General features: G+C 40.6%; 1 protein-coding gene across 3 annotated transcripts in view; it reads right to left on the bottom strand.

The window, feature by feature from the left end:
- Window positions 1–918: 918 nt before the first annotated feature.
- The window catches only part of LOC123998749 (14-3-3 protein epsilon), a 32,756-nt gene continuing 21,426 nt past the window's right edge, over window positions 919–12,248 (bottom strand). The window contains exons 6-11 of one of the 3 annotated variants that reach the window (XM_046303871.1): window positions 11,042–11,241; window positions 10,672–10,778; window positions 8,000–8,206; window positions 7,560–7,696; window positions 7,119–7,165; window positions 925–1,282 (exon numbers count right to left, since the gene is read on the bottom strand). In XM_046303871.1, coding sequence (XP_046159827.1) covers window positions 7,158–7,165; window positions 7,560–7,696; window positions 8,000–8,206; window positions 10,672–10,778; window positions 11,042–11,241 — 659 coding nt within the window. In that variant the 3' untranslated portion in view covers window positions 925–1,282; window positions 7,119–7,157. Of the gene's footprint in view, window positions 1,283–7,118; window positions 7,166–7,559; window positions 7,697–7,999; window positions 8,207–10,671; window positions 10,779–11,041; window positions 11,242–12,248 lie in introns of all 3 variants that reach the window. The other 2 variants (XM_046303869.1, XM_046303870.1) reach the window with 2 other exon arrangements.

Here is a 12,248-nt window from a genome sequence, read left to right as displayed (position 1 = left end):
TAAACTGTTGTCGGTCTCTGGCATCTGAGGCAAAAAATGACATGACAGGTGCATTTTAATTTAAGTTCCTTTTTTAAATTTGAAGTTTAATGTTCATTTCCATGCTGTGTTGCAGTAAGAATACAGACAGTGCTCCAGTCAGAATATCCAGTAGTACAAATCAGATTCAAGTTACACATACTGAACAAGAGAGAAAATATAGGGGGCAGGACAGAGAGACAGAGAGAAAGAAAGAAAGAAAGAAAGAAAGAGAGAGAGAGAGAGAAAGGGAACATTCTGGAACAGAATGGGGATACAAGATGACATAAGCAGGTTTTTCTTTTTTTAAACAAAGGTTGTTTTTCTTTTGACAGTGCCAATGCAAACCTGCTTTACCTAACATCAGAGGGAGGGAGATTGTTTTTTTCCCCCTCCAACTGCTACAAGCCATCGTGTCCTTACGTCAGCAATGAGTAAAAAAGCAGCGCTACAGCCTCTTGAGCACAAAAAATGCGTGGTCCATGACCTGGACTTGAGGGGTGATCGCAAAGAGACACTCATGGGAAGTTCAGCGATCACCATTGATAAAACAGAGTCTTGCAACGAGAGAGAGAATCACAAATAAAAAGAGGGCATTAAAATGTCCCTTTTAAAAACCGTCAATTCACAACCATCCCTAATTTGCGACCAAAAGCTTAGACGATTAGCGTAAAGTAGCACAAAGACATCGAAGTTATGGAAAAAGAGTTACAGCAAACGTTTGCGTTTGAAAAATCAACTCGTGTGTGAACGTTGACGACCCCAAGCAACACACTTGGCAACTGATGACGTGGCAAAATTGTCAACTAAAAAATAAACAAAAAAAGGAAGTAAAGGGAACGATTTGAACCTTACAGGCTTGCAACAGGAGTTATAAAAATCAATAAAAGGTCAAACCAGGTTTTAACGTGGAAGTATATTATTTCCACTGAAATAGGTGAATTTAATGGGATTCTTTTATAAGAAAATAAAAACCAGAAGAGATAGCCCTAGGAAGCACAGAGGGGCTATGAGCTGACAGACAGAGTGATAGAACATAAAGAAATAATTAAAGAAAGAAGAGGTGGGGAGAAATTGAGCGAGTGGACGTCGGAGTAAAAGCGAAGTTTGGGAGCTCTCACTGTGACACGTAGTAGGACCTGGGGCTAGCGGGGCAGACAGGAGAGGTAATAGGAGGGAGAAAGAGAGAGGGAATTGGCCGTAAAGTCTCACTGCTGGGTCTCATCCTCCACATCTTGCAGTGCATCTTTATTCTGTTCTTCACCTGAAGAGAGAGGGAAATTGATTAAAATGCTCATAATTAAAAAGCCAGTTTGTCATTTTCACCACAAATGCAAAAGAACAAACATTTTAAATGGACAAGAATCCAGAGCCCACCCACTGTTACCATGACAACAGGGCAGTGAGGCTTCCAGTGATAAGGACTTTATATAGATCCATTATCATTTCTACAGGTTGTCATTTTAAAGTATACTGACTTTGTTCCCCCACCTCAAAATCAATGACAAATATATATATCATTTATTTTTTTTAAGACCTGCTATAACCATTACATACACACCAACAGGCTGCTTGGTTGGACCGCCCCATGTCCTCTGACATCACCCAGACTAGTGCCATACATGTGAGATGGTGAGGGGAGAAAAACTAAACATCTTAGCTACATGTAGTTAGTGTGTTGGTGCACATCAACCGCACGTTTGCGTTTCAGTGTGAAGATTGAGTGTACCGTGTTCAGCCATATTAATAAGTGGAGTCCCTTACCTTTAGCTCAAAACCAGACAGACAGTGTAGGTAGAACTTGCGTTTCAGTGAGTCAGACAGTGTCACTAACCACACCCCATTCAACTCATGCCAAATGAGAGGGGAACATCTCTAGCTTCTACTTAATGGACACACAAACACACATTTTTAGGCACGAAACTACTTCCATATAAACTAGAGGTCAACCTATTATGATTTTTCAACGCCGATACCTATACCGATTATTGGAGGACCAAAAGAAGCAGATTAAATCGGACAATTTTTAAAAATTTATTTGTAAATAAAAATAATACAAGAACAAAGTGTTGGAGAAGTAAAAATGCAATATGCAATTAAGTCCCTTGCTCAGAACATGAGAACATATGAAAGCTGGTGGTTCCTTTTAACACGAGACTTCAATATTCCAAGGTAAGAGGTTTTAGGTTGTAGTTATTATAAGAATTATAGGACTATTTCTCTCTATACCATTTGTATTTCATATACCTTTGACTATTGGATGTTCTTATAGGCACTTTAGTATTGCCAGTGTAACAGTATAGCTTCCGTCCCTCTCCTCGCCCCTACCTGGGCTCGAACCAGGAACACATCGACACCATCGAAGCATCGTTACACATCGCTCCACAAATGCCATGGCCCTTGCAGATCAAGGGGAACAACTTCTCCAAGTCTCAGAGCGAGTGACATTTGAAACACTATTAGCGCGCACCCCCCGCTAACTAGCTAGGTATTTCACATCGGTTACACCAGCCTAATCTCGGGAGTTGATAGGCTTGAAGTCATAAACAGCTCAATGCTTGAAGCACAGAGAAGAGCTGCTGGCAAAACGCACGAAAGTTCTGTTTGAATGAATGCTTACGAGCCTGCTGCTGCCTACCATGCTCAGTCAGACTGCTCTATCAAATATCAAATCATAGACTTAATTATAACATCACACAGAAATACAAGCTTTTGATCATTAATATAGTCGAATCAGGAAACTATCATTTCGAAAACAAAAGTTTATTATTTCAGTGAAATACGGAACCGTTCCGTATTTTTCTAACGGATGGCATCCATAAGTCTAAATATTGCTGTTACATTGTACAACCCTCAATGTTATGTCATAATTACGTAAAGTTCTGGCAAATTAGTTCACAACAAGCCAGGCGACCCAAACTGTTTATTATTATTTTTTAACCTTTATTTAACCAGGCAAGTCAGTTAAGAACAAATTATTATTTTCAATGACGGCCTAGGAACAGTGGGTTAACTGCCTGTTCAGGGGCAGAACGAGAGATTTGTACCTTGTCGGCTCGGGGGTTTGAACTTGCAACCTTCCGTTTACTAGTCCAACGCTTTAACCACTAGGCTACGCTCACTTCAACTGTGAGAGACGGAATCTAAAATAAAAATCCAGAAAATCACATTGTTTGATTTTTAAGTAATTAGATTAGATTCCGTCTTTCACAGTTGAAGTGTACCTATGATAAACAATTACAGACCTCTACATGCTTTGTAAGTAGGAAAACCTGCAAAATCGGCAGTGTATCAAATACTTGTTCTCCCCACTTTTTTAACTCGTATCAGGCTACCTTCAGACAAGGCTTGTGAGGCTTAGAGCAAAACAAGTGACGTACAGTGCCTTCAAAAAGTATTCATACCAGTTGACTTATTCCACATTCTGTTGTGTTACAGCCTGAATAAAAACATTATTAAATAGATTCTCACCCATCTACACACAATACCCCATAATGACAAAGTGAAAACAAGTCTTTATAAATATGTACATTTTAAATACAGAAATACATCTCATTTACATAAGTGTTCATATCCGAGTAAAACTTTGAAGTTTGTTTGCTCACCGTTGGTGGAAATTACATCTTTGCACAGTACAGTTTTGTGGATTGTACAATATTTGCCCATTATTATTTTTTTAATTCTTCATGGTCTGTCAAGTTGATCGTTTCCAGACAACCATTTTCAAGTCTTGTCATAGATTTTCAAGCCAATTTAAGTAAAGCTGTAACTAAGCCAATCAGGAACACTGAATGTCATTTTGGTAAAAAAAATACAGTGTAGATTTGGCCTTGTGTTTTAGGTTATTGTCCCGCTGAAATGTGAATTTGTCTCCCAGTGTCTATTGGAAAGCAGACAATCAGCTTCTCCCTCTAGGATTTTGCCTGTGCATAGCTGTATTCGGTTTCTTATCTTAAAATAATGCCTTAGTCCTTCCCAATGACAAGCGTACCCTTAACATGATGCACCACCATGCTTGAAAATATGACGAGTGGTACTCAGTAATGTATACTCAGTGAACACTTTGTATTCTGGACAAAAAGTACATTTCTTTGCCACGTTTTTTGCGGTATGCCAAGTGCCTTGTTTTTTGCAGTATGCCAAGTGCCTTGTTGCAAACAGGATGCATGTTTTGAAATATTTGTATTCTGTACAGGCTTCAATCTTTTCACTCTGTCATTTAGGTTAGTAACTACAATGTTGTTGTTCTATCAGTTCTCATATCAACTATTAAACTATAACTATTTTAAAATTACCATTGTCCTCATGGTGAAATCCCTGAGCAGTTTCCTTCATCTCTGGCAAATGAGTTAGGAAGGACGCCTCCATCTTTGTAGTGACTGGGTGTATTGAAACACCATGAAAAGCTTCATTAAGAACTTCCTCATGCTCAAAGGGACATTCAGCTACTTTTAGCCATTGAGTGGCATTGAAAAACTTCCCTGGTCTTTGTGGTTGAATCTGTGCTTGAAATTCACAACTTGATTGAGAGACCTTACAGACAATTGTATGTGTGGGGTACAGAGATGGGGTAGTTGCTCAAAAATCAAGTTAACTATTATTGAACATGGAATGAGTCCATGTAACTTATTATGCGATTTGTTAAGCACATTTTTTACTCCTGCACTTATTTAGGCTTGCCATAACAAAAGGTGGAATACTTATTGACTCAAGTCATTTCAGCTATTCATTTTCATTTTCATTTTAAAAAATCATGCAAAACAAAATTCAACCTTGACATTACGGGGTATTGTGTGTAGATCTGTGACACAATTTCAAAGGAATTACATTTCATATCCTGGCTGTAACAATAAAATATGGAAACACTAAAGGGGTGCGAATAATTTGATGGCACTGTACGTGTTTGTGAGTCTCACCTTTCCATAGAGGGTCATGTTAGTTTGTAGCCCAAACTAGAGGTCGGCCGATTAATCGGACTGGCCGATTAATTAGGGCCGATTTCAAGTTATCATAATCGGTCATCAGCATTTTTGGACACCAATTATGGCCGATTACATTGCACTACACGAGGAGACTGCGTGGCAGGCTGACTACCTTTTACGCGAGTGCAGCAAGAGCCAAGGCAGGTTGTTAGCTAGCATTAAGCTTATCTTTTAAAAAAACTATCAATCTTAACATAATCACTAGTTAAACTAGTAATATCATCAACCATGTGTAGTTATCTAGCTTGTCCTGCGTTGCATATAATCGATGAGGTACCTGTTAATTTATCATCGAATCACTTCGCCAAACGGTTGATGACTTAACGAGCGCATTTTAAAACCTGCATATTTAGTTAATATTGCCTGCTAACATTAATTTATTATAACTAGGGAATTGTGTCACTTCTCTTGCGTTCTGTGCAAGCAGTATATAGCCATTTGGGCTGCCTGGCTCATAGGAAGAAATGGTCTTCACATAGTTTGCTAACAAAGACTAATTGTACATGGTTATGACATAACGTTGAAGGTTGTGCAATGTAACAGCAATATTGAGACTTACGGATGCCACCCGTTAGATAAAATACGGAACGGTTCCGTATTTCACTGAAAGAATAAACAGTTTTTTTCCCAAAATGATAGCTTCCGGATTTGACCATATTAATGACCTAAGGCTTGTATTTCTGTGTGTTATATTATGATTAAGTCTATGATTTGATATTTGATAGAGCAGTCTGACTGAGCGGTGGTAGGCAGCATCTGGCTCGTAAGCATTCATTCAAACAGCACTTTCCTGCATTTGCCAGCAGCTCTTCACTGTGCTTCAACCATTGCGCTGTTTATGACTTCAAGCCTATCAACTCCCGAGGTTAGGCTGGCAATACTATAGTGCCTATAAGAACATCCAACAGTCAAAGGTATCTGAAATACAAATGGTATAGAGAGAAATAGTCCTATAATTCCTATAATAACCATAACCTAAAACTTCTTACCTGGGAATATTGAAGACTCATGTTAAAAGGAAACACCAGCTTTCATATGTTCTCATTTTCTGAGCAAGGAACTTAAACATTAGCATTTTTTTTAACATAGCAAATATTGCACTTTTACTTTCTCCAAAACGTTGTTTTTGCATTATTTAAACCAAATTGAACATATTTCATTATTTATTTGAGACTGAATAGATTTTATCGATGTATTAAGTTAAAATAAAAGTGTTCATTCAGTATTGTTGTAACTGTCATTATTACAAATTTAAAAATATTTAATTTTAATTTATTTAATTAAAAAAAAAAATTATATATATTTTTTAAATCGGCCGTTTAAATCGGTATCCGCTTTTTTGGGGTCCTCCAATAAATCTGTGTCGGCGTTGAAAAATCATAATCGGTCGACCTCTAGCCCACACTGTTCGGACTCTACAGACAGAAACCGGCAGATCGGCGGTACCGACTTCAGACGAGTCCTGTGATGCTTGTTGGGGTCGAACAGAGAACAACATTGTGTTCGTAAGAGTCATCTTTCCATAGAGGGGTTATAGTTTTTCTATAGTATGCATCTGCAAGTAGCTAAAGCTAACAAACTAGGTTCAATGTTAACTAGCCAACATGAGGCTATAACCGTTTGGATGCGACAGGCATTTTCGTGAGAAGACAGATTTTCGGGATGTCTCCTGGACTGACAAACACCGCTGTAACACTGCCAACTTCCACCGCAGATGCTGAGGGCCAACATCAGCAGATGGAGACACAGACCATGCAAAACAAACAGACAGATATTGGTGTGTATTGTTTTACGGGGTTAATAAGTGATAAGCAGTAATGGGAAGTCCCTTCCATCATGGGACGTTTATTAATCGTTTTATTCTGTGTTACAGCATTTAATGCACATAATGCATTTTTTCATTATCGAACTGAAGCTGAACAGACCTAAAAATGCACTCAATGTTCAGCACTATTTAATAAGAAACACTTGTTCCCGTTGCACAACATTTTGCTACGGTGTGCCCAAATGAACCCAACCTGGCACTGGACGATGCAGTGGCAAAGGGTTAGTGAGGGGAAGCAAGTCTGAGTGAGGGAGCAAGAGGTATGTCCAAGAAAGGTGAAAGAGATGACTTACAAAATACAGTTCTATAGAGGGAATGAAGAGGGGTTGTCCTTAAGAATCTACAAGAGGAAAACAGAGACACGAGAGAGATGGGAGAGAGATATTAGAGCAGTTAAAGGGAGTACAGCTCAACAGACGGACCAGGACAAAAAAAGTAAAAGGGAGAGAAACAAAGAGGAAGGTGAAAGACAAAGAGAGGGAGAAAGAGAGAGCTAGAGATGGAGGTGCTTCGGTTAGAGAAGGACCACTGTACTGAGGCAAGGTCAAGTGTACACCATACCAGTCCAGCAGTCAGTAAAGTCAATAGCTAGAAAACACCCATCCTCTACGTGACCTTGTTTGCTGTCAAACTGATGTAGCAGCATACTTTTGAACAACACTGAAAAGAGACGCTTTAGTGTGTTTAGTCCAATTGTGCAACATATAACAGGTGAAGAAGCATGGAACACTCACCGTCTCCCTGCATGTCTGAAGTCCATAATGTAAGGTTGTCGCGTAGCAACTGCATGATGAGCGTGGAGTCCTTGTAGCTCTCCTCGCTCAGCGTGTCCAGTTCTGCAATGGCATCGTCAAATGCCGCCTTCGCCAACCTGAGGGCAGCAGCGTGGGCAGAGCAGAGGGGTCAAAGGTTGGATTTCACACAGCATCCAAGTCACACATCAACAATGGGCTGAACATCTAGTAACATGTATGGAATATACAATAAAATGTATTCATGAAATATATATATATATATTACTAGCCAGGGCATGAGGTGACTTCCTCAATGTACTGTGTTGGTGAGACTGTACTGCACACCCAGTCTGAAAATTTCACCATGGCATGATGGAGCACCAGATATGAGCCCCAAGAGAGAGAAGATGAGAAGATAAGACAGGAGAGAGGGGGCCCACCTGCATGCGCGGTCAGGGGAATTGAGAATTTCATAATAAAATACGGAGAAGTTGAGTGCCAGTCCCAGGCGGATGGGGTGAGTCGGGGGGAGCTCGATCATGGCGATGTCGCTCGCGGCTTTGTAGGCTACCAAACTGTTCTCCGCCGCCTCCTTCCTGTCGTTACCCGTAGCGAACTCTGCCAGGTACCTGTGGTAGTCTCCCTTCCTGAGAACAGAGGGGAGAACGAGACCATGGTTATTTCAACCCCTCAAAACAACAATAAATCCATGGTTTCCTTATGTTAACATAGGACTCTTTTCCTGAGGTATGCACTTCTGCACTGAACTCTCCTATTTGGAATTAAAAGGACTGGTATTAAGAGCCCTTGCTTATACCAAGCGTGTGCTTTTAAATCGCTGTGGGGTAGTGCTAGACCTGGGCGATATGGACAAAAATCTATATCGCGATAAATGTCCTGAATTGATGCTATAATGATTAATAGAACAATAAGTCTATAACCATGTACACCAGAGTTTTTGTTGTGATTCTTTAAACCAGGGATGTCAAATATATGGCTGTGGGCCAAATCCAGCTCGTGAGGGGGTAAAATAAATATATACAGTATTAGAATTATTTATTGATTTTATTTTGGGGCGGGGGTGCGACACGAACCTTCCCACTAGCCATGATTGGCTGAGATAATGTATGGGCTGGACATACCAGGAGATGGGATTGAATTTGTTCTGCCATGTAGCATGCTTCTGTCTATAACGTGAGCTGTTTAGTATGTTGACAGTCCTTTCTACCGTGCCATTTTTTAAGATATAACGTTAGCCATCGAGAACTACAAAAGTTTTTGATGCCTTGAATTTAACAGGCACTATCGACAGATCAGTAGGAAAAAGTGATGGGCTACATTCTGAACAGGCCACGGTTAGTGTGAACTGGAGTGACTTGACACAAAGCTGGCCAAACAAGACTTAGCTACAAAGAAAACGTCATTAAAGTAGTTCCAGTCTGCCGTGACGCATTCATCCATGTATACAGGTAAGAGCCTAGCTCAGATAAAGGTTTCAAATTTGGTTAGAAAGTCATTTTTATTGCAAGTTAAAGCAGACCGTTAGCTAGCAAATGTTAGCTTGCTGGCTCACTAGCTAACGTTAGATGTATGATCTGTGTAGTTATATTATTTGAATCAGAAATCCATTTGCATTGCTAGTTATAGCCTAATGTTATCTAGTTAACATTTAACCTAGTTTGTTAGCTTTAGCTACCTGCAGATTCATACTACAGCTATGACAATGTTTGTATTGGTAGTAGTTGGGGTTATGCCGGTTCATTGTTTAGCTAGCTAGCTACATGTCTAACAAAAGACTCCACTTCGTCCGGATTATTATACGACCCATCAAATTAGCAGGTGCGCCTGTGGGTGATTACAACCATCGATGGCATTTCATGAACATGTGTACATGTCTAGACAATAGTGACCCATTCCCTTAGCAAGATCTGGGTGAGGGGTGGTTGTAGCATTTCCTTCACATAACCCATCAATTTAGACAAGTGTGTCGGGTGAGCGTCATCTCATAACGATAAAATATTCAGAATGTTTTTATCTGGACACTTTGTTTTTGATATTGCTACTATGCAAGTACTATCATTGTAGCGTTAACACCTTCTGCATCCTGTGCATGTGACAAATAAACTTAGATTTGACGTGATATAACGTGTGTTTACCACATGACCTCACATGTGAATCCTTAAAGAGATGGCTGGGACTAAGGCTTCAGTGGGTGTGAATAATGCTGAATGGGTATAAGAAAAAATAAAAAAAAGGGCCATTTTCTCAAAGGTGGGGTTAACAAGTTTGTCAACTTTCAAAGGAAAGTTATTTTCCCATTGTTGCAGTGTATAATATAACATTTTCTAGCTCTGTGTCTCCACTTTTATCCAACGTTAAAAAAAAACACACAATTTCAAATTTTGATACATAAGACCAAATCGAGGCGGTCGGTCACGTATACTTTAAAATGACAAAAACCAAATTGAAAATGTGCAGAAATTATAATGGACCTACATTCATACAGTTTCTTGACTGTGTCCAGCTCGCTAATACAAACCAAAATGAGACAGTCAGGGAGCATAGAACATTTTAAACACTTTGGATAGAAGAATGTTTTGCTCATTTTAACAGAGAGGAAATATAACATGTTCAGCGCAGCCCTCAGGTCCTTGATGAAGACCAAATGTTAATAGTACTAGTTTGATGGTTGTAGCCATCAATTGTCCCATTAACAATCACCCATATTAGAAAATGTCACGTTTCTAGTAGTCTGCTTATTGTAATGAATGACATCAGCAAAATGTCTAAGATAAGTGATTGGTATGGTCAGTGTTGATCATTTTGGGTTTATTGGCCAAGCTCAAGGTTGCGCACAAGTGCACACTTCACAGAAAAGTGTGGAAAACAGATGCAGAGTAGCTGTTTTTTTACAGCTCAGATAAGAGGTTTTACGCTCTGCTTGCCAGAGAGCGCGAGAGAGAGCGAGTGTTGTGTGAGCAACTGCCACAATGCTGCACTGAGAAGACATGGAAGCCTTTTCTCATATTACTTCCGCAGTCAGGGCAGGGCGTACATACTCGCTGGTGTGTGCAAAATAGCTTTTGAAGATATCTCCCATCCACAGACGTACATTTTGTAGTAGAAAACCTTTGATTCTCCCGTGTTTGCAGCTGGAATGAGGTGCTTGTCCAGTACATCCAGAATGTCCTTACAGATTGATTTTAGCTCAGTCTCCACCTGCAGAGCAGACAACACACACAACCAGTTGTCAACAAACTCGAGAATGGGAAAAAACATCACACTCAACTATGAAGTCTCATTTTTACATAACCATTGAATGACCTCTTCAAAAGATTAAAAGAGGACCCGAGTCTTAACCTCTACTTTGAAAGGAGCCCCACACCATCCCTCCGATGCAATAGGTCTACATGTATTATGTAACTAACATTTCGACAGCAAGGTGATTCTATTCTTCTACTACCGCCGTCCCGGTGGCTCACCGTTTGCCTGTATTCCCTGATCATCTTTAGTTTGTCTTCGCCTCCTTTGTTCTCTTCTTTCTGTTCGAGGCTGCTGATTATCCTCCAGGATGCTCTTCTGGCTCCGATCACGTTTTTGTACGCCACTGACAGCAGGTTCCGCTCTTCCACCGTCAGCTCCACGTCCATGCCGGCCACATTCTTCATGGACTCCACCATTTCTGACAGAGAGGAGAGAGAGAAAAGAATGAACCTCAACCATCACACACCCCGTTTTCAATAAGGTAGGAAGAGTCTGTTCTGGGGATCGTCAGTTGCTTGCTGGCTGCAATAATTAAACATTTTAATAATATAGCAGAAACTTATCCAGAGCAACTTAGTTCGTGCATTCATTTTAAGATGGCTAGGTTGGACAACCACATACACAAAAGTATGTGAACACCTGCTCGTTCAACACATCATTCCAAAATCATGGGCTTAAGTATGGAGTTGGTTCCCCCCTTTACTGCTATAACAGCCTGCACTCTTCTGGGAAGGCTTTCCACGAGATGTTGTAACATTGCTGTGGGGACTTGCTTCCATTCAGCCACAAGAGCAGCTGACGTCAGGAATTGATGCTGGGCGATTAGGCCTGGCTCGCAGTCGGCATTCCAATTCATCCCAAAGGTGTGCGATGGAGTTGAGGTCAGAGATCTGTGGAGGCCGGTCAATTTCTTCCACACCGTTCAGCAAACCAATTCTGTATAGATGTCACTTTGTGCCCGGGAACATTGTCATGCTGAAACAGGATTCGACGGTTGACTGCCAGATGGTGAAGCGTGATTCATCACTCCAAAGAAGGCATTTCCACTGCTCCAGAGTCCAATGGCGGCGAGCTTCACACCACTCCAGCTGACGCTTGGCATTTCACATGGCGATCTTAGGCTTGTATGCGGCTGCTCGGCCATGGAAACCCATTTCATGAAGCCCCCAATGAACAGTTTTTATGCTGACATTGCTTCCAGAGGCTGTTTGGAAATCGGTTGTGAGCGATGCAACTGAGGACAGACGAATTTGACACCCTACGTTCTTCGGCACTTGGCGGTGTCATTCTGTGAGCTTGTGTAGTCTACAATTTCGCAGCTGAGCCATTGTTGCTCCTAGACGTTTCCACTTCACAATAACAGCAGTTACAGTTGACCAGGGCATCTCTAGCAGGGCAGAAATTTGACGAACTGACATCCTATGA

Source organism: Oncorhynchus gorbuscha, linkage group LG16, assembly GCF_021184085.1.
Source record: "Oncorhynchus gorbuscha isolate QuinsamMale2020 ecotype Even-year linkage group LG16, OgorEven_v1.0, whole genome shotgun sequence".
NCBI classification, from domain to species: Eukaryota; Metazoa; Chordata; class Actinopteri; order Salmoniformes; family Salmonidae; genus Oncorhynchus; species Oncorhynchus gorbuscha.
Note: the sequence above shows the minus strand (reverse complement) of the source record. Positions and strands in the feature narration are given on the sequence as shown.